The sequence below is a fragment of the Trichosurus vulpecula genome, chromosome 4 (assembly GCF_011100635.1).
Source record: "Trichosurus vulpecula isolate mTriVul1 chromosome 4, mTriVul1.pri, whole genome shotgun sequence".
In the NCBI taxonomy this organism is placed as follows: Eukaryota; Metazoa; Chordata; class Mammalia; order Diprotodontia; family Phalangeridae; genus Trichosurus; species Trichosurus vulpecula.
The window spans coordinates 28298614-28325933 of record NC_050576.1 but is presented as its reverse complement, the minus strand read 5'-3'; the positions used below and the strand labels follow the sequence as shown (position 1 = coordinate 28325933).

Genomic DNA, 27320 nt, shown 5'->3' with positions numbered 1-27320 from the left:
AACCTCCACTACACTCTCAAGTCATTTTTCTCCCACTACTTCATCAGCCTGTTTTCTAGGTCTGGCCTTGATTTCCTGTGCTGCTGCTGGAGCCTCATCGACTTTCTCCAAGTCCAGCTGGCCTCGCCATCCTACTGCTTCCAAATCAAAATCCACTGACCAAGCCTGCCCTCCAAACCACTCTGCTTCCTGGCCTCACCCTGTCCCTTTTAGTTACCACCCAGAAGAAGAGTGGTCACTAACTTTATGAGGAAAGTGGGGAAGAGGCCATGAAGAAGGAAAAAATTAAGAAAGAAAACAAGGAGAAAAGGAAGGGAGAAGTAAAAAAGAAAAGGATCATAAGATTAGTGATTTGGAACTGAAAGGGACCATCATTTCAGAGATGTGAAAACTGAGGCCCAAAAATGTTTAGTGACTCATCCAGGTCATACAGGTAGGTCAGCCAGGTTTTGAGTCTGGATCCTTTGACTCCAAAATAGAGCTAGCTTTTCCACTACACTAAGCTGCCTCCCAAAGTAAAAACAAAGATGGGCCAGTCTTTTTTACAGGTTATGTCTAGAGAAATGAATCAGAAATGAGGATCTCTCAATAAAGCAAACAGAGAAAGTAAAAAAAAAAATTAATGATCTGGCTAGGTCTTTTAATGCATATGTGAAGAGATTTTTTGCAAAGTATCCAGGGGCTAATGCAATGTAAACTGCCCTATTATGATGCTAGATCAGTTTTCAAATGCTCATACTGAAAGTCAGGAAAAACCAAGTGACAAATGAAATTTCTCACAATCTTCAAATGGCCCTCAATTTCAAAGCCTTCAGCTCTATTCTGTCATCCCACAGGAACACTTCATGACTCATCCTGGCAAAAAGATGTCTGCAAGTCTAGGACAAATTAAGGAAAAGAAGGGCAAAGCAGAGGGCAGATTATCCTCCATCAACCTTCCTGCCACCACCGGTAAGGGTAGCTGCCTTGTTATGGGAGTGCCCCATCATCTATTTTGTCCCACAGCCCAGGAAGCATTAAGCATGTTAAGCTCAACAACCAACACCCATTAAACACCTACTGGGTACAGAGCATTGTGCCAGGAAAAATACAAAGCTGAGATAAGCCCCAACCCAAGCACTCAACAAGTTTAGTCTAGCTAAGAGAACAGTCTGATACACAAGACTGTGCCACAAGCATATTAGAGACATATTTGGTCTAAAAAAACTGTTAGCAACTGGGGAATCAGGAAAGGTTTCATGAAGGAGTTTGGGCTGGCCTTCAAGCACCAACACCAATTCAGAAGGACAGGAAAGCATGCATTTTAGGGAGGCAGGAAAGTTAAGTGATTGTTGGAGATTGTGGGATAAAGGTTGCCCAGTCTGGCAGGAACACAGTGGGAAAGGAATAACAGATAAGTTGGAAAAGTCAGGTGGGAGCAGGTTATAGCTATGCAGGGTCCAAAATGACAGACAGAAAGACAGAGGGAATTTGAACATGACTCCAAAAGCAAAAAAGAACCATTCAAGATATTGTAACAGAAGTGATATGACCAGATCTGTGTGGAATGAGGATTGTCCTGGTAACTTATGAAGGCTGGACTGGAGGAAAGAGGGAGTAGGACCGAGAAGACAATTAAGAGACCACTGTGAGTGTCTAGGAAGAAAGGTGGTAATGAAGTCCTGCACTAGGTTGGTGGCAGTGGGGACAAAGAAGATAGGCCAGATGAGAAGGATGTTGTCCACCCTCTAACAAACTAGGAATTTAAGCCAAACCATTAGCCAAATGAATATGCCATCCTAGAGTGAACCCCATATCAAATACTAATATTAATCAACCAATCATACTGAACCAAAAGTTTTTAAAACAGAAAACACACACAAAGACTAATGAACTTCCACAACATTTTCTAAAATTGAGCCATTCATTTAAAGCATTTATCAGCCAAGACAACTGTGCTGGGCACTATGAGGGAAATAAACATGTAAAAGACATTTAAGCAGTTGCCACACACTGAGCAGCCTGGAAACTGCTCCTGTAGGGGTGACAGCCACAGCTACCAAATGCCCACAAAGTTTTTTCCACCAAAGTCCTCGGCATTATCAAACGGTTCAACAACAGCAATGGCATAATTTTATCAGTGGAAATGACATTAAAGAAGAAAAGCATTAACACCCGTTCTTGCATAGTGCCTAAGGATCAAGGGACTACCCGACTGGTAGGTGACGCCTCTTTTACGGGTTGTCTGGTCCATTAAAACGTGAGCCCCTCGGGAGCGAGGACAGCCTAGCCTTTCTATTTGTATCCTCAGTGCTCCGCCCGTGGTAAGTGCTTCAAATACACTTTATCCCTCATAAAGACAAAGGCCCTATGCTCTGGAGACTTGTCATCTCGGCAGAGGAGAGAAAACTTTCTGCCCACTACAATCCTAGAACACCCATGCTTTGCCCTAAGTGCCCTGAACCTTACAGTAGACTTAACTGTATACATGTCGATTAATTCAATTAAACACATATATTCATCAAGGACCTACCCTACCATAAACAAGTCATAATGCTAGGTGTTTGTGATACAATGAAAAAACCGAAATAGCCCCTACTTTCATGGAGCTACATTGTACTAGAGATAGATACAACACGTAAAATGATAATTCAAACTACATACAGAGTAACTAACTACAAAGTATATTTTAGAAGAAAGGGCAACACGAACAATTTTGAGAGGAGAGGCACAGGAGGGAAGAGCCCTGATGATGGCACTAAAACTAAGCCTCAAATGGAGCTAAGGATTCCAAGAGGCAGAGAAGTGAGGAAGGAAAGCATTCCAGACCCAGGGAACAAGCCTATGTGGGGACATGGAGCAAAAAAGAGAACATGCAGAGGGGAAACGAAGGAGGCCAGTTTGACTAGAATGGTAATAAGTATGAAGAAATAAGCATGGGACCAGAGGGGTGAGAAGCCAAGTTGCCCACTGACATTAGGAAATGCCAGGTTTAGGATTTTCTACTTCAACCTAGAGAAAAAGGGGAGCCAGTGAAGAAAGCATCATCTCTCCTCCACCCATCCACTAGGTAGCAGAGTGGGCTAGAGCTTGGGACTAAGAGGAGTCAGAAGAACTTGCATTCAAATGCTACCACAGAGATTTCCTAGCTATCAGATCCTAAACAGGTTAACTACTCTCGCTAAAGACAGCATGAATTTATTAAGCACTTACTATGTGGCAGGCATTGTGCTAAATACTCGGGATACAAGGAAAGGAAAAACCATGGTCCCTGCCCTCAAGGAGCCCATATTCTAACAACAGAGACAAAATGCAAACAACTCAGTAAAAATAAGATATTCAAGATAAACTGGAGAAAATCTCAGAGAAGGCATCAGCATTAAGGAAGATTAAGAAAAAGGGGGGGATTATAGCTGAGATGGAAAGGAGGAGGGAAAGTACTCCAGGCATGAAGGAAGCAATGAAAATGCCCAGAGTGAGGAGTCAGTGTCTGGTACAAGGAACAATAAGACCATTGTTGCTGTAGGGGGTTGTGTGGGGGGGGAGTGGGGGGGATGTAAGGTGTAAGAAGAATGGAAAAGTAGGAAGGGGACACATTATGAAGGCCTTTAAAAGCTCAACAGAGAGTTTTATATTTGATCCTGGAGGTAACAGGGAGCCATTGGAGTTGACTGAATAGGAAGGTGGCATGGTGAGGCCAGAGCTTTAGAAAGATCACCTTGAATGCAGAATAGAGGATGGCTTGGAGTGGGGACAGACTTGGGGCAGGGACACCAAGCAGCAGCTACTGCAGTAGTGCAGGTGTGAAGTAACGAGGATGTGCGCCAGGGCAGCAGTAGTCAGAGGAGAAAAGGGGCAAAGCCACAAAAGTAGAATCAACAGAACTTAGCAAAGGTGAGAAAGAATGAAGAGCAGAGGATGACACCTAGGTTGGTTTGATGGCACCATCATCAGTAATAGGAAAGTTTTATAGAGCTAGAAAAAATAACAAAATTCATCTGGAATAATAAAAGGTCAAGAATATCAAGAGAATCAATGAGAACAAAGTGAAGGGAGGCAGCCTAGCAGTGTCAGATTCCAATTAGGAAGTGGTAATCATGAAAACAACCTGGTACTAGCTAAGAAACAGAGTGGCAGACCAGCGGAATAGATTCTTACTACTCAGTACATTAGTCCTATCTGACTCTTCATGACCCCATCTGGGGTTTTCTTGGCAGAGATACCAAAATGGTTTGCCATTTCCTTCTCCAGCTCATTCTACAGATGAGGAAACTGAAACAAACGGGGTTAAGCGATTTGCCCAGGGTCACACAGCTAGTGTCTGAGGCCAGATCTGAACTCAGGCAGATGAGCCTTCCTGACTCCAGGCTCGGTGCGCCACACAATCTATCTACTTCACCACCTAAGACTTTGACCCAGGAATATCACTACTAGGTCTATACCCCAAAGAGATTTTTTTAAAAAGAGGAAAAGAACCTATTTGTATGAAAACATTTATAGTAGCTTTTTTTCTAGTAGCTAAGAACTGGAAACTGAGAGGCTACCCATCAATTGGGGAATGGCTGAACAAGTTATGGTATGTGAATATGATGGAATGCTAGCGTGCTACAAGAAATAACGAAGGGGGCCACATCAGAGAAACCTGAGAAGTCTTGCATGAACTGATATAGATAAAGGTGAGAAGAGCTAGAAAAGCTGTGTATATAACAACAATATTATAAAGACAAACAACTACGAGAGACTTGGGAACTCTGATCCACACAATGGCCAACCACAGCTCCAGATGAAACACGCTGCCCATCTCCTGATACAGAAGAAAGATGACTCAGCATGAAGACATGGCCAATACAGGAATGTTTTATTTGACTAGACATGTTTGTACCCAGGGTTTTGTTCTTCTTTCTGTCAATGAGTCTGGATAATCTTTGAAAATAAAATAAAATTTCATTTAAAAAATGAAATTAGCAAGAGTGAGGATGTTAGTGGGAGCAATCTGCTGAAGAAGATGGGAAGGGACAAGATTAAGCATACATGACGAGTATAGTGCCTGGTCAAGAAGACCACCTCATCACATGAGACAGGGGAGGGGAAAGAGGAGATGGATAAAGATGCCTGAGTGACAAGTGATGAAGGAAGAGGAAAGAAGAAAAGAGGGCGTTCTCAGCAAACAGCTTCATTATTGTGGTGAAGCATGAGGTCTTCAGCTGAATGGGAGTATCCTAGGAGGCTTGATAAAAAGGTTTGGAAAAGTCACTGTGGTAAGTGGGAAGGTAAATGATTTAGAGACGTATAAAAGGATGGCCTTGAGAGAATTATGTGACCCACATTGACTCCATCTTGTAAAACTGACTCCATTTTGAGACCTAAGTTACATTTTCCTGTAAATTTCACCTGCTTGCTAATCATGGGACCTAAATGACATCTGCTTCACATTGAGCAAAGTTCACCAGCTCAGTCTCCCAAATCTCAAAACTTACTCTGGCCCCTCCTAACCCAGAAAGCCCCTAATATTTCCTTCAATTAGAAAACAGATGACCTAATCTTGTATCCTGGTTTATATCCTGTGAATTGTTTTCTTTTAATACATAAAAATCTGTCTCCCCCTGTATTTAAGGTCCATGACAAGGAGGCCTGGTCCCAATCTGTTATGCAATTAGCATGCACTGCTTAATAAATCAATATGCTTGATCTTTTGTTTCCTCAGTTATTTCAGATTTCACCCATCACAGCCTTGCTGCACTAAGAGCCCAGTTAAGACAACGTAACAAATTTGTAGTAGAAACCGAGATCTGTGATTTTCTCCCACTCCGTTCAGCAGTTCCATGTGGAGCTGTGGTGTCAACAGATCATAGGAATTCAGTACATCAGAGAAATAATTGGGGGTAGCCCAGAACCTAAAAATATATCAGGGAAATCAGCCTTTGTGGAATGGGAAGACTAAGGGATAAAATTCTAAAGACATAAAGAGAAAATTCCAATGAAGACAAAGAGGATATTTGTCTGATGAGACTAATGTGTACGCACAAAGAATTCTCCAGCCAAAAGATTTTTAAAAGACGCTAAGAGAAAATGGAGGAACAAGTAAAGCAAGATGAATACAAAATGCTTGGCATAATCCAGTAAAAACTATGTCAGGAGTGCTATTGAGGTTGGGGAGGAAAGTAAGGATAACAAAAAACAAGAGATTTTTTTAAAACTACACTAGAGAAAAGTCAGTCAAAGAAGCAACATGATTATTGATTGAGGGAAACAACACAATGATAACTGACAACCGAGAGAAGGAAGAGCTGCTCAAATCTTATTTTGCTTGTTTTGTCTTCCCTGCCATGTAGAAAGGATTTTTAAATTTGACAGGACAGAACAAAAAGATCTACTACAAAGCTGATAGTAAGAGCACCTACCTGCCCTTCAAGTTCACCAGGCCCAAATGAACAACATGCTCAGGTGCTGAAAGAATTGGCAAATGGGACTGCTGAACTAGAATCACTGTCCATGGTCTCTGAAAGATCATAAAGACCTGGACAAGTACAAAATAGGGACAGTATGACATGTCTGCCTAGAAAGCTAATACAGTCTCAAGCTTCATTAAGAAACACAGTGTTCAGTACAAGGGAGATGATGAGATTCCAGCAGTAGGATTGTATTCAATTCTGGGCACCACACTTTAGGAAGGCAAGAGTGTCCACCATCAACGAAGATGGTGCATGGTCCCAAGTTCATGTCATAGACCTAGAGAGAGGGGAGAGAAGAGCAAGACTGGGATAGCTGTCTTCAAGTATCTGAAGAGTTGTCAAAGAGGAGGGGACAAACCTGTTTTACTTGGCCTCAGAAAGCATATGAGGTCAATGGATGGGAGTGGCAAAGAAGCAAATCTAGGCTTGGAGTCAGGAAAAACGCCTAATAACTAGCACTGTTCAAAAGTGTAATGGACTCTCCCCTCCCCGCCCCACTAGAGGTCTTGGAGCAAAGGTTAAGTGACTACTTATCTAACTCACTATAGCAGAGGCTCTTTTTCAGTCAAACGAGGTGTAGATGGCATCTGAGTTCTCTTCCAACTCAATGATTCTCTGACCAATTATTTCTCAAATCCATCCAGCCTTCATGCTTTCTAATTCTAACCAAATAACAACCTGTTTCTCTCTTCTTCTTCCAATTTTTCTTCTCTGATCATTCCACTTTATCTATAGCACTATTAATCTCACTTCTCACAAACCCCTTTAGAAAAAAAAACTGTATTTTTTATTTTTATGATGATTGATGTCACAATCATAAAATGTTAAGACTAAAAGGGTTTATCTAAACCCAATTTCTGAAAAGAATTTTCTTCTAACTACAGGAACATATGTGATATGCAACTATTATACAAAGTAATGTGACTTACCTCACCTACTAGCTAACAAGCTACTCTTATGCCTGAGGTCAGGCATAAGCTTTTATATATCTTTGTTATCTGCCATAGGGCATCACAGATATAAAAGCTCTACTAACGAAGTATGTTAAATAAACATTGCAAAATAATCTAATTCCTTTCTTTTTAAGTCAGATTTTTTAAACTATTTCTCCAAAGACTGAGGAAGACAATATAGCTGCTCAGCCAAAAAGGAGTCATGGTTCTCCCCTATAAAAAGGGAGAAATGTTCCATAAGAACAGAGGTTGCTCTACAAGACAAACAATAGCTCAGAAGACGAAACTATTTGCTCTGGAAGATGAAAGACAAATCTAAAAGAAACAAGTTAAGCTATAGCAGTTGTCAATTAGTAACAATATCCATATAATATTTAAAGACTAAGAGTTTTCTTATCAACTAAGAAGGCCAAAAGAAACTAAAAGAGAAGAGCGTCGAGTTAAGTGACACAGTACATCCATTTATCCATTGAGACCTCACAACAATCTTGTAAAATAGTGTACAGGGAGTAGTATTCTCATTTTATCAGCAAGGAAATTAAAGTTTAAAAAAACAAAGGCTAGTTGGAGGCAGAGTCAGGACTAAAATTACTATCTTCTTACTCTTTCATTCTGTGACTTTTCCCTCATAACAAACTGACGCCCCACAAACGGAACCCTTAACAGAATTCTGAAGTAACCAGCTGTGTTCTGGAAACTCAATAATCGGAGCTACATCAGAGGAAACAGGACTGACTGGGAAACTGTATTCAAAACCACCCGTCTGCATTAATCACCATGACCATTATATTTGTGTTCAAAGGTAAACTTCACTGATACACGCACACAAAATTGCCATTAAGGGATTCCCCCTCCCCCAAAGAATTCTTAAACTACAAAAAACACCCCAGACTCGGCCCGCACCTGCTTTTCTGTAGTTTTCTTCTTTCCTTCCGCCCTCTCATCTAATTCTTCCAATTCATTATCTTCAGTGTCAAGATCATCATCATCATGCTCATCTTCATCATCGAAGTCATCTTCATCATCAAGACCTTCTTCATCATCATCTTCTATTTCAGCTCCTGAATCTTCATCATCATCATCATCATCATCGTCTTCGTCCTCTTCCTCCTCATCTGTTGCCTCCCCAGATTTACTGTCCGCATTACTTAGGTCTGAAATCAAAAGGGCCTGCAAGCCATTCCGTAATTTGATGTACCTGCAAAAGTCATAAGACATTTTGAAACAGAGGTTTATTAACTTCACAGCAACTAAACATTCAGCTGAACAAAATGAATTTCGAAGCAGAGGCATTTTACAAGAACAGCATTTTCCAGTCTCTAATGTCTTGAGCTGTATTTTCGCTACTATGCAAGGTCTGAATATTAAGATTCTAGATAGAATTGGAAGAGACTTTGGAAGCCATCAAGTCCAACCCCCTCATGTTGGAAATGAGGAAAGTAAGACACGATGCAGCTAGGTGACTTGCCCAGGGTCACACAACTAGTAAATGCCTCAGAAAGTATTTGAATTCAGGTCTTCTTTACTCCAACTCCAACCTTCTATCCACCACACCACCTAGCTTACCTATCCTTCATAAGTAATCCCTAAGTGGCATCTAAAAGTTCTTTAACACACAAGATGACTGCACAGTGACCTGTCTGTAAAGCAAAATACCCTAAGACAAAATTCTTTATGTTAACCCTATTTCCGAATCAATTCCCATTTCCATAGAGTCCAACACCTAGTATTCCCTGCCCCATGTTGTTTAATGGTGCCCAGAAATGGTAGCACTGAGGCCCATATCCTAAATCCTAAGAGGACACTATCAGCTAGGCTGAGTGACTGTTACAAGCTGCTGCCCCACCTCCTTCACACACCACTGATGTTCCCAGCATAATAAAATGACATTTACTTACTTAATACTATCATCTTAAGGAAAGCAGAAGGCTATATATATTAGCTCAGGGCAGCTAGATGGCCTCTCAGTGCATAGAGCACTGGTCCTGGAGTCAGGAAGACTCATCTTCATGAATTCAAATCTGGACTCAGACACTTACTAGCTGCTGTGTGACCCTAGGCAAGTCACTTGACCCTGTTTGCCTCAGTTCCTCATCTGTAAAATGTGCTGGAAAAGGAAATGGCACATCACTCCAGTGTCTTTGCTAAAAAAAAAAACAACCCCCAAATAGAATCATGAAGAATCAGAAAGGACTGAACAACTACAATACATATTAGCTTCCCATTGCTACAGCCTATAACAGTAAAACATACCGATAATATTTTTATTGGAGCTGCTGCCCACATTAATCCACATTACTTCCAATGCTTAAATCAACTGAATTTGGTTCTCCAGGCTGCTGTATCATATAGGGTACAGAGAAGGAGAATAATGGAAGAAAAAAGTAGAAAGTTAAGAGTCAGATTTATAGGTTAGAATGCCATGCTAAGGAGTTTGGATCTAATTTGAAAAATTTTACAGAATGGTGAATGGATTAAAAACAGTTCCTATGATGAAAAGCCAAAAGAAATGCAGATATTTAGTCTGGAAAAGTAAGTCTTCAGAGAGATGAAAAATTTTCATTTGGAAGAGCAATGATTCTATTTAACTCCAATCAATCAATGAACATTTTATTAAGAGCCTCTGCTAAGCCCTTCTGGGGATACAAAAAGAGGCAAAAGAGACAGTCCCTGCCCCCAAGGAGTTTACAATCTAATACCAGAGACAAGATGAAAACAAATCTATACAAAGCAAGCTATATACAGGACAAATAGTGAGTAGAAGAGGGAAAGCCAGGGTTTGGTAGAGCCCAGGACAGAGGCTTGGAATATACCCACAATCAGGGGGTATTACAAAGATAATGATCCAGCAAAGGACCTGTAGGGAGAAGCAGAACCAATAAGCAGTATCTTGGACCAAAAGAGAAGGGGGGTGGGGGGGTGGGGGGTGGGAGAAGCAATCAACAATGTCGCCTGGTACAGATGAGTTAAGAAGGATAAAGATTGAGAAAATCCCATTAGTTTGACAATTGAGGAGATCATTGGTAACTCTGAAGGGAACGGTTTCAGTTGAGTGATATGAGACTGGGATGCAGACTTCAAAGAGTTCAGAAGACAGCACTTGAGGCAATGGACTTAGACAGTTTTTTCTATTAGTCTGAGAAGAGTTGTATAGGATGATAACTAGGCAAGGATGCTAGGATCTAATGAGGTCTGTTTTTGTTTTTCAAAGGATGAGGGAGACCTGGGCAAGTTAGGAAAAAAGGGAAGTAGGGAAGGTGCCGGAAGATAAAGAGGCAGATGAAGAGCAGGGAGGGTGGGATAAATAGAGGGGGCGATCTACTGAAAAAGACAAGAAGGGATGGGATTCTACATGTAACAGGGTTGGTCTTATTGCAAAGGGCCAATATAATAGAGAGAGGTTGTTACAATTAAAGCTATGTACAAACGAAATACTCCCTGGGGTCAAGGAGTATCTTGTTAATAGAATTGTTAAAGCAGATGCTGACAACCAGCTACAAAGTTAAACTATCGGCTCTAAGGTATCTTCTAACCTCTAATGTTCTACGATCCTCTGTATCAGATAGTCACTGAAGATTTCTGAATAAGGCAGTGTTGTGCAGGATGTCTTAGACAGAGACTGAAGAAAGAGAGAACAACTAGGAGGCTAGTTTGGACATGAAGTGATAATGAGGCAACTAGGTCTCACAAATAGATAAGAGTCAGGAAAACCTGAGCTCAAATCAAGCCTCAGACACTTACTAGCTGTGTGACCCTGGACAAGTCACTAAACTGTCTAAGTTCCTGATCTATAACATGAGCTGGAAAAGGAAAGGACAAACCACTCCAGTATCTTTGCCAAGAAAACCCCAAATAGGGTTACCAAGAGTTGGACATGACTGACTGACAAAAATGTTATATTATTATTATTATTATTATTATTGGAATGAAGCAAGCTTGGCCTCAAAGCAGAATTGAAAAAATTATCCTCCCTCCCTTCAACGCACAGATGGGGAACTATGGGTATGGAATATTATCTAAGTTGTCAAATCACTTTTATCATTTGGCTTTGATGGAGTTCTTTTGCTTTTGCTTAATTACAAGGGTAGGCTTGGGGGTAAGTTTTTTCTGGATATGTGTACTATAAAAACAAGCGGCATCGATAAAGCTTAAAAAAAAATAAAATAAGAGGCCAGAATCAAGATTCATTAGATAGGAAGAATCAGTAGTACCTGGTGATTGTTTGGGGGAGGAGGAGTTGGAGTGAAAGGCAGGTGAAAGCAGCAGCAATGGCAGAACAAGGAGGAGTCAGGGACAATTCTAGAAACAATTAAAATATGAAAGTGACAGTGTTGAAGGACAACTTCAGTTTTGACATGTTAAATTTAAGATTCTTGTAGGAGATCCAGGTAAAAATGTCCACAGGTCATTGCAAATGTATGATTAAAGAGGTTGGAGAGAATAAGTGATACAGAAAAATATTTGAGAGTTATCTACAGAAAGATGACTAGTTGGAGCCATAAGATCACTCAATATAAAGAGAGAAGTAAAGAAGCAGAACTTTAGAGAATACTTACGTTTGGAAAATGGAAGGATAAAGAAAACCCAAGAAGGAAACAGAAAAGTGATCAGAGAAGGAAAAAGAGAGGACATGAGAAAAAAAATTTCAAGAAGGGATGGTCAGTGTCAAAGACCAAGTATTAAAAAAAATTAGGATAAAAGGCCACTGAATTTGGGAATTAGGGGTTATTAGGTGTTACTAGGGAGTCACTCCTACCAAGGCTAGAAACTCTGTATCATAGAAGGTCTACTGAAATCCTACCCCAATGCACCATCATCTCACATGTATGCCAGTCCGGATTCTTAAAAGCTATACCAACAGAGCACAAGTTGTAGGAGGTCCTATCCAGCTTCAAAGACAAGCCCCACAAGTGACTACATCTTTCATGTGAGTACTGGCTGACTAATTTTTTCAGCCACACTAACTCAAGAAACCATCCAAGGCACAGAGAAGGTAGAGCCTGCATGGTTGAAGGAAGTAGCCAGAATGATTAAATCAGGGCTCTTTTGGAGCACATGACATGTGTGCTCCAAAATGACATTCTACAGAATATTCATGCCAGCATAAAGGAAAACAATTCACTAAAACCTGGATTTATTTTACTTTATGTATTTAGATTTCAGCAATGAAAGTAATCACTGTGACGTAACCAATCTTCCCAATGAGTTTTCTAAAATAAGTGTGAGAAGAGTATGACTGATAATTAATAACAAGAAATCTGTTTCAAGACTAAACTTAGAACCAAAAAAAAGGTGGGGGGGGAAGGGCCTGGCTTTACAGTATAGGCAGGAAACCATCAAATGAGATACCCACAGAAATGTTCTATTAGCTCTTAACAAAAAAATGCAAGCAGATATAAACCTTGGAATTCTAATCCATTTCTCATTATTGTGAGAAGATTAACAATTAAGAGTGTTATGAACAGGAGTAATAGCTGGTAATATTTAGCACTTTACAGTTTGCAAAAGCACTTTTTATGATCTTATTTTATCCTGAAAACCACTCTAGGAAGTAGATGCCCTAATCTAAAGATAGAAAGGTTAAGTAACTTAACACCACTAAGTGCCTGAGGCAAAATTCAAATTCAGGTCTTCTGGGCCCCAAGTTCTGTACCCGATCCACTATGCTACTTATCTCTACTAAACATCCACTTTGCCCAAAATTTTTAGCACCAATCTCAGTCTCTACCGATGCCCAACTGTGTATTGTCTTCTTTGAGGTTGTTCAGTTTCAGTCATGTTTGAAGCTCTGTGACCCCATTTTGGGTTTTCTTGGCAAAAATACTGAAGTGGTTTGTCACTTCCTTTCTCCAGTTCATTTTGCAGATGAGGAAACTGTGGCAAACAGGGTTACGTGACTTGCCCAGGGTCACACAGTTAGGAAGTATCTGAGGCTGCATTTGAACTCAGGTTTTCCTGACTCCAGGCCCAGCGCTGGATCCACTAAGCCACCTAGCTGCCAATAGGCAAAGTTGTCAAGTCTCTATACCATTCTTTCAAACAACTAGATTTCTGATCTTATCTGGTATGCCCTTAGTAGAGTGTTATTGAGCAGAAGCGTCTAGGGTTCTTTTTCTGACTCTGCTAGACTTGTGATTAATTTCATTATAGTTTAATACTTGCCTTAATTGAATGTTTTAAGAAAACTTGAGGCACACCAGCTAGCATTCTCGAATGAAAAAATATGGGATAAGAACTGATAACTAGAGTCCAGGAAAATACTGTATATCTAATCAGACAGAAATACAAATCAGTCAGCTATAATGGTGGCTATTCCTCTCATAACAAGGCAGGACTCATCAGAGAAAAGTAAAGAAAGCGCATCACAGTCAGTAATGGAATACCAAAGACAACAAGGCCCAGGTGTTCTCATTTTTCATGTTAATGAAAAGAAGAAAAATCCTATGCTCACTAAAGACCCTTGAGCTGTTCAGGATCTCCCACAGTATGTATCTGTTAAGCAAGCTTCTGAGAGATATGGCCCCTTCCCTATGGCTGCACATTCCTACTGACTATGAATCTACCCAGACAAGCAGAGGCTCCAAAGTGGTCTAGTAAGCATTCTGTGTCCAAGGAAGACAGACCTAACCCTGTCTAGTCAACTGGTAAGGTATAATGTTGGTCAGTGGGAGAACCAGGCCCGAGGAAAAGGGTATTACTATCAATTTACTCAAGTATCCAGAATTTTATCCATGTAGAGAGTGAGTTTCCCCTACTGCTGGACAGCAGAACCGCCTACATCAAAGTAGAGCAAAGATGGTTTAAATAGTTATGACCAAAAAAATACCATCACCTAGGAGCCTCCAACCTAGAGGTTGCACCCCTCTCAGCTCAGCCACCCCATGCCATGGTGACACACTTTGGTAATTTAGTACAGGAATCTACCAATAGTACTGGAAAAAAAAAATGTTTTGACAAGCAACAACATATAATTTCCAACCCCTGGAGGTAAACTTAGTTCAGACCCAGTCCCAAAGATGTTTGCACAAAGGAGGGAAGGAATTGGATCTACTCAGAATCCTCTTTGCTCTGGAGGCCCTGCAGAAGGTTAGTTTAGCCCCAGGGCCCATTACAGAGCAGATCCAAGATCAAGAATCACCTCTGACCTTCTTTAACAATTACTCCCCTCCCATCTGCCAGACACCTGTTAAGGCCAGATGTATTAGCTTCATCTTTCTCCCAGAGTGCGGGAAAAGCGAAAGTTTGCCACTGGCACAAGCATTAGGTTTCCATGTTATTCTAGGCCTGTAACACAGCATAGGTGTTAATTTTCATATTTAGAAGACATGGAAAGGATATCAACATTTAGGCCTAGTTAAAAGAAAATTGTTAATTTAGTGTAATGAAGGCAGAGGAGAAAATGTGACAACAGGGAAAAAATAAGTCAACTGGGTTGTAAAACTAGGACTACCCTAAGTCAGGCCCTCCTCATCAACACCTAAGGCTGCGATTATCTCCTAACTGGTCTCCCTGCCTCAGGTCTCTCCTCCCCCAATTTATCATGCTGCTCATTTTAGCCAGATCTACCTTCAGCCAGGTGACAAAGTGGGCTTGGAATCAAGAAAACTCATCTCCCTGAGTTGAGATACTTCCTAGCTGTGTGACCCTGTGCAAGTCACTTGATCCTGTTTGCCTCACTTTCCTATCTGTAAAATGAGCCGGAGAAGGAAATGGCAAACCATGCCAGAATCTTTACCAAGGAAACCCCAAATAGAGTCACAGAGAGCTGGACACAGCTGAAATGCCTAAATAACAACAACCTTGATGAACTATCATTTTCATCATGCCACCTCCCCAAGCAAGATGTCCATGACTCATTGTCAAATGGCTACTCAAAATCAAATCCAAAGCTCTCATCCCAGTACTCCTGAGATGCTATAATCTAGGCCCATGGTATCCAACCACCTCCCAACATACTAGTACTAATCTCCTCCAAAGACATCATGCCCTACACATTTACTCAATCTCCTCCTAAAGCCTAAAATGCCCTCTACCTTCCTTTCTACCTCTCCAAAGCCTCCTTACTCTTCAAATGACAAATAAAGTCCCAGTTTCACCAAGAAGCCTTCCTGGACTCCTCCCATAGTCCTCTCAGCTTCTCTCCCCAAAATAAGTGCTGTGTTAACACACTATGGCTCTTGATTCATGGGCCCAAGCCTGATCTCTTTGCTAAGATTAAGCTCTTTGTGAGAAGTTACTGCATCTAATATTTCTGTAGTATTCAATTACTTACTCATTTATTCAGCAAGTATTTAGTGAACACCTACTACAAGGCAGGCATTCTACTTATTCTGGGGAGAATACAAAGTAAACAGGAGACACAGTTGTGGCCCTCATTGAGGTTACTATATAAATGGGAAAATGAAATACAAGCAGGTAAAATGTTTAAATACAAAAAAATACTATCTAAACGACCAGATGTTAGTGAAGAGCTGGTTAGGCAATACGTAACTGTAGTGAATTAAGTCACCAAACCCAGCTGAACTACAGCCTTTAGAAGTAATTACAGCTGGCATTTAGTAAGCATTTGCCAGCTAGCCAAGCCTTTACTGACCTTATTTCACTTAAACTTCACAATTACCCCATGGTTTTGTTACGGTAAACTTTATTATCCACCTTTTTAAGAATGAGGAAACTAAAGCTACAGAGGCGATACGACCTGTGCACAGTCACAAAGTCAAAGGTAGAATTCAAACCAACATCCTTCTTACCCCAAGCCCAGCACCTCACCAATTAACTCTACCAACTCTTCCCAACCTTTCTCAGTGCCTGTGCTCCTTGCTACAACTTTGTTGCCTAACAAAACAGAATCCTAAAGAATCAATTCTGTGCCCAAGTACCAAGTTATCCTAAAAGCTTACACCTATACAACATGGCAGACAAGCAGGCAGAGAGGCCAGGGGTGTGTACTGCTGATTCACTGGTTCTGCTGTCATGGATTCAAATTCCATCCTCATCAAGATTTTCTGGCTGATAGATAGCATCCAACTCTTCTATAGGACTTTTAAAGAGGTGACCGGTGCTGCCTGATAGGCTGGCTACCACATCAGGGAGATTTTGAAGCTTCAACCAAAAGACCTCTGGGTTCCCTTCCAACTCAAAGGCAAGTAGGAGAAGGGAGCAAGGCAATTCTTTTAGATCTCCCGAATTGACTCGCTATCCCACTCCCAATAGGGGCTTTTCCAAACCATTTTTCATGCCTCCAAAAACCTCCCATTGCTCTTCCACCCCCTATGCTGTCAGCTGAGAACTTTGCCTGAGGATAATCACTAAGAGCTTCCTATTCTCTGTCATCATCCCACATCACCCGTCTGCCACTGTCTCCTCCTTCAACCTTGTTCTCACATAAAGAAATAAGCCTTGTCTTTGCCAAAGCCAACCCCTGTGCAGGCACCAGTGATCCCTTTTCATCCCATTTTCTCCAGCTGACTACCCCCTCTAACATTCCCACTGTCTCATTTATATTCAACTTCCCATATCTGTTTGCTGCTTTCCTATTGCCTATAAACATGCCCATGTCTCTCTCATCCTCAAGAAATCCTCCCTTGATCCATCCATCCCTGCTATCTCCCCACAGCTCTTGTACTTCTAGTGGTTCAACTCTTCTGAAGGAGGCTGTTTACCACTGATGTCTCCACTTTCTTTCCTCTCTGTTCTTAACTCTACGTAGTCTGGCTTCTGACATTCTACAGAAACTACTCTCTCCAAAGTTACTTACAAAATTTTAACTGCCAAATCTAAAGACCTTTTTTCCAAATCCTCATCCTTCTTGACCTCTCTGCAGCCTGATACTGTCCATCACCCTCTTTTCCTTGATATTCTCTTTTTTCTAAGTTTTTGGGACACTACTCTCTTCTAATTTTCTTTCTATCTGATCTCTCCTTAGCTGGATCTTGGTCCAGATCACACTCACCAACTCTGAGTATTATAATATTTCAGTGTGCCACAGGGCTCGGTCCTGGAACCTCTTCTCTTCTCCCTCCATATTCTCACTCAGTGAAACCAGCTCCCATGGTGTCAATTATCAATGATTCTCAAGTCTTCTGTAGCCTTAAACTCTCTACTGACCTGAAGACTCTCATTTCCAACTGCCTATTGAACACCTCAAACTGGATGTCCTGTAGACATCTTTGGACATATGTCCAAAACTCAACTCATCATCTTTTCTCTCTACTCATCTCTCAACTCATCATCTTTTCAATTCTTCCTAACATCTTTATTACTATCAAAGGTACCACCATCCTCCTGGTCACCCAGGCTCAATACATAGTTGTCATTCTGGACTCCTCAATCTGTCTCAGCCAACCCAATCCCCCCCATCCAATCTATTGCCAAGGCCTGTTAATTTTGCCTTTGTAACATATCTCACATTTGTGGCCTCCTCTCTCCCCTGACACTGCCACCAACCTGGTGCACATTCTTATCACTTCACCCAGTGACTACTGCAGCAGTCTGCTGGCTGACCTCTTGCTATTCCAGACCATCATCCACTCAGCTGTGAAAGTGATCTTCCTCAAGATCAAGTGTCCCCATGTAACACCTCCGTACCCCACTCAATTAACTCCAGGGCTCCCCATCACCTCCAGCATCAACTAGAAAATCTTCTGCTAGGTGTTTATAACCTGGCAAAGCCCACTCAGGCCTTCCTCCAAGTTTTTATAGCTTACTTTCCTGTATTCTGTCACCCAGGGACACTGTATTCCTCAGCTGCTTCTTCAACAAAACATTCCATCTTCTGATGCCAGACAATTTTGCTGACTGTCCCCCATGTCTGGAATTCTCTCCTCTGTCATCTCTGCCTCCTGGGCTTCCTTCGAGTCCCAGCTAAACTCTCTTGATCCCCTTTCCTTGTACTTACTTCCTTCTGTTGATTTATCTAGTTTATCATTTGTTCATAGTTGTTTGCATGTTGTCTCCTTCATCAGACCGTGAGCTCCTGGAGGGCAGGGACTGTTTTTTGCCTGTATCCATGGTGCTGAGCACAGTGCCATGAACACAGGAAGGGCTTAATAACTTTATTCACTTCTCACAACCTACCCTGACTCACACTATTCCTGATTCTTGATATGTTCCCTCCTCCCCTTCTTCCTCCTCTTTGCTTGTTGCATTCTTACCCATTCTTTTAAGTGCAATTAAAATGTCATCTTCTCCACGAAGTCTTCCCTAATTATATTCTGCTTCCTCCCAAGAAACAATCTTAGCACCTTGGACCTCACATAACATGTCACTATGGGGTATTATAGCTCTGTGTACTATGGGGTATTATAGCTCTGTGTCTGCTGTCTTAGTCCCCTATACTACACCAGGAGGCCCTGAGCCCAGGGATCATTGTGTAGACACACCAATACCTTTGGTGCTGCCCACACAACTGCAATAAGCACATAATAAATGTCTGTCATATTTATAAAATAAACTAATGCTTTAAATTTGTCTTTCAAAACCTGTACTCCACAATTCTTAACAGTCATTTAGGATCAAAGGGCCCCTGGGGATCATCTTGTTCACCTCATTTATTTTGCAAATGAGAAAACCATTTGAGGCAACTATTTATGAACCACCATCAGTGCCCCTTTTATTAGAAGACCACCTGGTAGGAAGGCAGTATATAAGCACAGATCTGAGGGTCAGGGAGACCTGGGTTCAGATCCTGCCTCTTATGCTGCCCAGCCATGTAAATCCAAGTGAGTCACTCCTCTATTTCCCCATCTGTAAAATGGAGACAGTAGTTCTACACCTTCACAAGACAGTAGAGATCAAAGATGATAAAATAAACATAAAGCACTCATAAACTCTAAATGAGTAGTAGTTACTTGTTATGATTCATACCTCCTTCTTGGGAAGAGATGAAAAGAGAGAGGGAGGGTCAGAATGAAAACACCTTTTAACAGAAGCTGAACCCACAGCCACCCAGGCTGGTCAGGAACAAGAGGCTTCTTCTAGTCTCCTGTCATTCTACCAGTAATCATCATCACTCTAGGGATTCCCATGTACAGAGTGCTTTGTAGTTCACAGCACAGCTATCTCAATGTGCCCATTTTACAGATCACTTAACAGAGGCCAATCTACAGCAATAACAATGACAGCTGACTGCAAAGCCTATCTACTCACACGATCTCTTCTGACCCTCCCAACCACCCTGGGAAGTAGGAGTTATCATGACCCCATTTTACAGATGAAGAAACAGAGGCCGACAGAAAGCGTCTTGCTTTTCTGGGCACAGCCAGTGTCTGCTTCTTGCCTCCAAATCCAATACGCTGCGTAAGCGCTTACTAGGTGCCAGCGACCTAACAAAGGCAAACATGACACAGTCCCTGTCCTCAAGCAGCCTCCGTTCTATTGGGGAAGTCTACAGTAACCTCTAGATCCTGTCTGTTTGCTGTACAGGGGATTCCTTCCAAGTATGGCCTGCACTATTTCACTGCTGAACTCTCCAATTCTGTGATTCTGTGACTTGCCCAAGTTGACACCCCTAGTATTCATGAACCCAATTAGATCTAACCTTTTTTCTTCCCCTTGGTAAGGGCAGAGAAGGGGTATATAATTGAAGCGAAACTTATTTCCATATCCAAAATGGGGGTATGAAAGCAGGGTCTCCTGTGTCTATGGATATCACCAAACATTTATGACTCAAAGCTTATCCTATTTAAAAAAAGCATAACATATTACAGTGGAACATTGAATTCCAGTAGACCATGGTTCTAACCTCCACCATTAACTTTCCTAAGTCTTTGGAGCAAATCCTTTCTTTCTGGGGTACAGTTTCCAGTACCATTAAAGGAGTTTGACAAGAAGCTCTCCAATGTCCATTTGTGGCTGCCTCCCACCTCCACTTGAGAAGTGTATAGGCTTCCTTCAGGCAGAGGTTAGAGCAAGGCAAAGAGAGTCAGTCAGAAGACCTGGGGCCAAATCCTGTCCCTGTTACTGAGTGGCTTCTGGCTAATATCATCCTCACTAGAGGCAATTACAGGGAATGAGCAGTGGGTTACAGCGCTGGGCCTGGAGTCAGGAAGATCTGGGTTCAAATCCAGCCTTAGACACTTACTAGCTGTCACCCTGCTCAATCACTTAAACTTGGTCTACATCACTTTCCTCAACTGCAAAGTGGGATAATAGCACCCACCTCCCAGGGTTATTGTGAGCACCAAATGAGATGTTTTTAAAGCATGTACTACACTGCCTGGCACGTGGCAGGTACTTAATAAATGATTGCTTCCTTTCCCTCTCTTTAAAAGGAGATGGTTGGACCAGAGGACCTTTAAGGACAGCCTGTATTTTCAGAAAGAAGTCACCCCTGCCCATCTCTCTAGGGGAAGCACACATGTCCAGAAGAGGTTAATTGGAGGGAGGGAGAAGGGACTTTCTCAGGCACCATGGGCTAGCACCAAGAGAAAAGTTCCAGGCCTGGAGTGGACTTCGAGTCAAAATCCCACCTCTGCCACTCAATTCTATTCAGCAAGAATCCATTAAGAGGTCTATGACTGCATTTACCAGCAGCAATATGCCAGGCACTGAAGAAGCAAAGTCAGGGCCAGCAGAGGCTATATCTTGTCTTGAACTCGATTCGGACAGCATTCTGTAAGCACTCATGCATATGTACACAAATGTATCATGTAAACACACATACGACCGTGTGTATCTGTATACACAAAGCATATCTATATGTATGCAAACACACACACACACGACACTGGACGCGAAGACCAAACTGGAGAGGGGCGGACCACTACAGTGCCCTGCCTTCGATTCCATTCACCGGCGCACATCAGACCCTCACATCATACAAGGCAGACAGTCTACGACTGACAAGCATGCGTTAGGCGCCACCAGGGCGCCGCATGGGGGAACACCCGGACAATGAATGAGCCGATCCGCGCAGGCTCGAGGCGTAGACGTTCCAAGCCCGCCGGGGCAGCGGGGAGGAGGGTGTGCGGCTGGACAGCGCCTCCGGCTCCGGACCCCCAGCCCCTCCCCCGCTCCCGGCCGGGGCCTCACCGGTACTGCTTGGGGTCGCTGGGGGACTTGACGATGGCAGGGTCCCCGACGTTGCTGAGCAGACCTCCCCGGCGGCCTCCCCCTTCCTCCTCGGACTCGTCCGCGGCCAAGCGGGCAGCCCGGCCGCTCTCGCTGGCCTCCTGAGCGCCGGGCTGCAGGTCCGGGCAGCTGCAGGTGTACTTGGCCTTGTTCCTGCCCGGCATAGTAAGACCCGCGGCGGGGCTGGCGCAGGGGCCCGGAGCAGCGGCGGCGAAGGCGGCGAAGGCGGCTTTGGCTCCGGCTTGGGCTCGGGCTCCGGCGGGCCCCGGCCTCCGGCTCCCTCTCCTCAGGGCGCCGGGTGGCGGCGGCGAAGGCGGCCCGGCCTCACGGCACCACGTCCTCCAGGCGGCGGCGGCGGCTCTTCTCAGCATCCACCGGGGAGCACGCCTCGGGCATCCCCCGCCCGCAAGGCCCGCCTCCGCTCCCGCTGCTCCTGCTGGCCCGCGGGTGGCTCGGGACGCGGCGGACGCGGCGGCGGCGGCCGGAGCTGGTGCTGCAGCCGCTGGACCTACAGGCCGGAACCCCCCTCCCCCACCCGCGGGGGAGGGCCGCGGCCCGCTTCGACCAATCACGGCCGAGGACCTGTGTCACGCGCGCGGACTCGACCAATCACAGCGCGGTTGGTGGGGGGGCGCATGGCCGGCCTCCGTGGTCGCCGGCGAGCCCCCCTGGGGGAGGGGCGGGGCCGCACAGACCGCCGGGAGAGACGGCGCGAGGGCGGGGCGCGAGGGGACTGTGACGTCATCCGCACGGAGGAGGTATGTTGCGACGCCTCAGGCTCCGGCTCTGAAGCTATGCGCGGCCCCGCCCACCGCCCCCTCACTCCCGGGGAGACGAGCATTGGGCGGGGCTGATCGGCACCCAACCCAGCTCCCAATTCATTGGCCAGAACTGCCCGCCACTCATAAAGCTTCGCCCCAATCGGCTGAGGGCCGGTTCCTCTATTCCTCCCCTTTTCCCTCCTCTCTCTAGTGACTCAGCAGAGGGAGGCCTGCTCCGCGGAATCCTCGGAGACTTTTCTCCGTCCACCGCGGCCGGAAGTCAAGCTTGAGCCGGAAGCAGCTACTGAGGGCTCGCGGGAAACGGTCGTTCGGCCCCGCCCCCGAGCCTATGCTTTCTCTCCCTGCTTCATTTGGCGCGAAATGCCCACGTGGACTTGAAAGGACGAACTTTCCAGGAAGGGCACTGGGGAGAAAAGGGGGACTGGGACTGCTGAGAGAAGAGCAAAGGGTACCACAAGGGGCAGGCTCTCGAGTCTCCACACACACACACACACACACACACACACACCCATCTCCTGTCTCCACGCCTTTGCCCAGGCTGGCCCCCACCCCAGCGTGAATGCATCCCACCCTCGCCTCCACCTCCTGGTATCCCTCACAGATGTTTTTTACACTCAGTATTAGGGCTACGTTGGAGAAGTCCCTCCAAGAGAAGGCCTTTAATTTCTATGGTGACACCCCAGCACCTAGCACGGGAGACACCCACAAAATACCGGTTCATTGGTTGATTGTCTCGAACAGGAACTGAGAAGAGCCGGGAAGGCTCAGGCCACTTTGGGGTCCCCATTGGCACCAGCAGGTGCTGTCCCCGCCCCTCTGAAGGAGGACTGCCCACCACCCCCTTTGGTTAAGGGGCTTCCATTTTTTTGACCGTTAACAACAGGTTGACATTAAGACAAGAGTGGGGAAGTCCTCCTGAGAGTCTAAGGTCTGTTTTCTAGGAGTTGCCTCACCAGGCAGATGCACTGGACACAGAGTAGGCTGATTGCTGGAAGGGACCAACCAGGAGCCTTGCAGTGAGCCAACGTCCTGCTCACTCCCAGAAGCCTTTGCTGGTTGACCTTGCTGAGCTGGGCCTGCAGACCAGCCTTGTGGTCAACAGCAGTTTGACCTGCAAAACAATCTGCTTCTGTGTCCACCTGTTCCTGGGAAAGATTGTCCATTATTTTCCCCAACCTCTCTCTGAACGTCCACTTTGAGGTTTTCAAGCATAAATCACCCCCTTCTTTCCTGGGCTCCTTTGTACCTTGAACTAGGGGCCTTGACATTAGCATCCGATTTTCCTCCTAATAAAACTCACTTGCTTTCAACCCAGCCTAGACTTTTCTGTATTTTGAGGGGTGGATTTCACATGGTTGATAAGAGTTAGACTATGCCAAAGTTTGAATAGTGGGTCAGGGCACCGGAGAAGGAAGACCAGCTCTTTTCATGTCTGCTTCAGACAGGACAGGGTTGATGGTGAATTCAGAGCCTGTGCCCAGCTCAGCCAATGGAGAATATTCAAGAGGAAGTTGGAGAATGAAGGTAAAGTTCCAGACATCAAACCACCCCCCACCCCACCCCACCAAGGGCAACAGAAGTCACCATACATGCATACACACATACACGTGCATAAATATCCATCTATACATCTTTACATATTTGTGTATGCACATATACTCAGGAATACTTGTTTGGGTGTATATATGCATAGGCAAATGCATGTGTGTGCTTATGTATACATATAATATCTAACCAAAGCTCAGGACAGCTTCATTTTATGGAAGTGAAGCATAAAAGTTTGGCAAACCTCAGCTCTTAGGAAACATTTGTGTAGATAAAGCAAGTCTTTGGGTAAAGAATTTGTTCATCCTGCATGGCTTCTCTGCCTACTTATGTCTTGTTTCTAGTTTCTTCAAACACACATCAGCCTTGTAGACCACCTGTTCCACAGCTGCTCCCTGCTCCTCCACTAAAGGAATCTGATCCAAGTAAGGCAGGAGGGCTGCACACTTCGGCTAAGAGTCCTTCAAATCTCCGCTAATGTTTACCGCAACATCTTTCATTTCTAGATACTTCAAGAGGATCAGTTGGTTCATATTTTCTAGACATTTGCAGTCGTCGCTAGGGGCTATCAGCTTATTCCAGGTAGGTGACCCTTTTGGAGACTGTCCTGACAACGGCACAAGCTGACCACCTTGTATCAGCCATCTCTGCCACAGTATCATCTGTGCTAGGGAAGGGAGGAAAGGGAAGGGAGAGAGCAAGAGAGACAAAGGGAGCCCAGCTCCACCTTCAGTTCAGTTTCCTCCCAGAAGTTACCTTTCCAGACTCTCTTCATCTCCTCAAGCCCCCATCCCCACCCCCACCCATTCTCCTCAGCCCAGAATGCGTTTGTTAAATATTTGTTGGACTGAGCCTGGACTCACTAGAAGTACCCTTCCTTCCTAGCAGGGTAGAATATGCATATCCTCATATGTCTCCTCCCTCTATGGGATGAGGGAGGTGGCAAAGGGAAGAGTCAAAGATTACTCAAGATTACAAACCTGGGTGATTGGGAGAGTTGGAATTCTACACAGACGGGGAAGGAAGGATTTGAGATGGAGGGATATAAGAGGGAAACATCAGACACGTACAAGCCGGGGCAGCAACATCATCCTCACACTGCACTGTGGGATGGGACTAACACCTCCAAAGTGAGTCAGGGAAGAAATACATTCGGAAATGTGGCCAGAGAAGTCAGTGCCTACATTACCCCGCCAAAAAGGAGGCTACACACTCTGAGTTTCTCCATCTCTTCTACTTCCTCACTTCAGAATCCCTCTGTGTCTTCCCTGATCTTCTCCTTTGCTTTTGTTCTTGAGGAAGAGCCAGCCTCTCCACCAGTGCCCTTCGCCTCATTCCCCCCAGTCTCCTGTGGGAGCTTTGCCTCTTCAATCATTTTACCTCCACCATCAACCTGGTTACTGGCATCCTGAAAACATCCAAGGTCTAGCCTCTCCTTAATAATACCTTGATACCTTCACTTGCCTAAGTCTTTCATTTCCCCATGTTCAGCCTCAGAATCTCAGAGTTGACCAGAACCTTGGAGGTCAATTAGCCCAACCCACACCTGGGCAAAAATCTCTCTACCCACCAAGCAGCCACCCCTCCTCCTACCTAAAAGCCTCCCATGAGAAGGAAGCAGCTACCTCTAAGAGTCCATTGCACCTTGGGATAGCTCACTAGCAACTGGGAAGTTTTTCCTGATCTCAAATCTAAATCGGCCCCTACAGAGCTTCCAGCTGGTACTCCTCCTTCTGTCCATGGGCCAAGCAGAGGGGGGTCTTATCCATCTTATCCTCCTCCCATGTGACAGCCCTTTAGGTATGAGAACATTGATTCCTTGAGGACCCCTGCTCTATTCCCATCACTATCAATCAATTTGATATGACTCTAGAGGGGTAGTGATTATAAGTTCTGTGTATTTGGCCCCAGAGCTGGGAGCTGCAGATTATAAGTTTACTTGCTTAATCACAGGAAGTTAACTAGAGGCCCTCCACCCTTGTTTTTCCTTGTCATGGTGACCAAGCCCAGTGTGGTGGAGGTGACTCAACTAGAAGGAAAAATCCCCCAATTATTTTTGTACCTCCGGACCATTCTCTGTTGTCCAACATGAGCAGGTGACCATCTTATGGACACTTAGTCAGTGGAGATGTCCCATACTTCATTCAATCTATGACACCTCCCCCCCACTAATATGTCATTTTTGGTCCTCAAGAGTAAGGTCTATCAACCAATGAGATCCTGCATTTTGCCATGCCTCTTTTGCATATTTGGGCAAAAATAAGCAATATATTAATCCATACTTTGAACAAGTCACATAGGAATATAGAGTCTAATAGAGGAGCCCTATAATAGGCCTCAAATTCTAGTAATGTTCCTTACTTGTTTACCAGCTGCAGAGCTCACTTGCACAACCATAAGAATGCAGGAAAGATATCTCCATCCTATTTTGCTCAAATTCCAAGCATGGGTGGTGGCAAGGTATATGGATACCTTGGAATATATGGATAGCCCCTGCCTAAACTAAGGAGAAGCCCATCCACCTTGTGACCACCTTGGCAGTGGAGATATTTCTTGCTTTCCCAACCCGTGTCGCTACTGATATGTTATTTGCTTATTTTAGCCTATGCATCATATGTCAACCAATGGAATTATTCTGACTTTGGTACAGCTGTTCTTGAATGTCTAGATATCTAACCCTACAGGAACAGGGCCCTAGACTCACTCCATATTACCCTCCTTCATGTGCTCTCCATTCAATCAAACATACTCAAAATGCCATCTCCCACCACCATACTTTACACACTCCCCAGTATCTGGAATGGACTTCCTCCTCACCACCCCCTCTTAGAATCCATCATTTTTTTTTTCTTTCTTGTTTGCATGTTTACTTGCTTCCTTTCATTTCCTTTTCTTTTCTTCTTTTTCTTTCCTTCCTTCCCTCCCTCCCTCCATTCCTTCCTTCTATTCTTTCTCTAAGTCTCCCAATCTCACCCTGGCTAGAAGTACAACAGCAGCTCATGAGCCTTGTCCCAACACTGATGGGCTTTGGCCTCCTCTGTTCCTGATCTGGGCTGGTCTACACCTTCTTAGGCACCCTGGTTGCTCTGGGCTACCAGAGTCTCACTCTACAAGTGTGGAAACATGATGAATTTTCACATCATCCCCACTGCATCGTGGAACTCCTGAGCCTAAGAGATCTACCAGCCTCAGCCTCCCCTATAGGACTACCAGTTCCCTAGCTTCAATGAGGACGCAAGTTCCAATCTGGCCTCAGATACTTCCTAGCTGTGTGACCCTGGGCAAGTCACTTAACCCTGTTTGCCTCAGTTTCCTCATCTGTAAAATGATCTAGAAAAGGAAATGGCAAACTGCTCTAGTATCTTTGCCAAGAAAACCCCAAATGGGGTCATAAGGAATCAGACACAACTGGAAAAGTACTGAATGAAAACAGCAAGTCTGCCAGACTCTCTACAATCCTATTGAAATAGGAGCCTTTTGAAAGCAAGGACTATTTTACTTTTTTCTTTTTTTTTTTTTAGAGGGGGGAAGGCAGGGCA

At 44.2% G+C, this 27320-nt stretch overlaps 1 protein-coding gene across 2 annotated transcripts in view; it reads right to left on the bottom strand.

Annotated features, from left to right (window-relative positions):
* The window catches only part of NRDC (nardilysin convertase), a 75018-nt gene extending 53026 nt beyond the window's left edge, over positions 1-21992 (bottom strand). The window contains exons 1-2 of one of the 2 annotated variants that reach the window (XM_036755056.1): positions 21416-21992; positions 8288-8582 (exon numbers count right to left, since the gene is read on the bottom strand). In XM_036755056.1, coding sequence (XP_036610951.1) covers positions 8288-8582; positions 21416-21825 — 705 coding nt within the window. In that variant the 5' untranslated portion in view covers positions 21826-21992. The remainder of the gene's footprint in view (positions 1-8287; positions 8583-21415) is intronic. The other variant, XM_036755055.1, reaches the window with a different exon arrangement.
* Positions 21993-27320: the final 5328 nt, after the last annotated feature.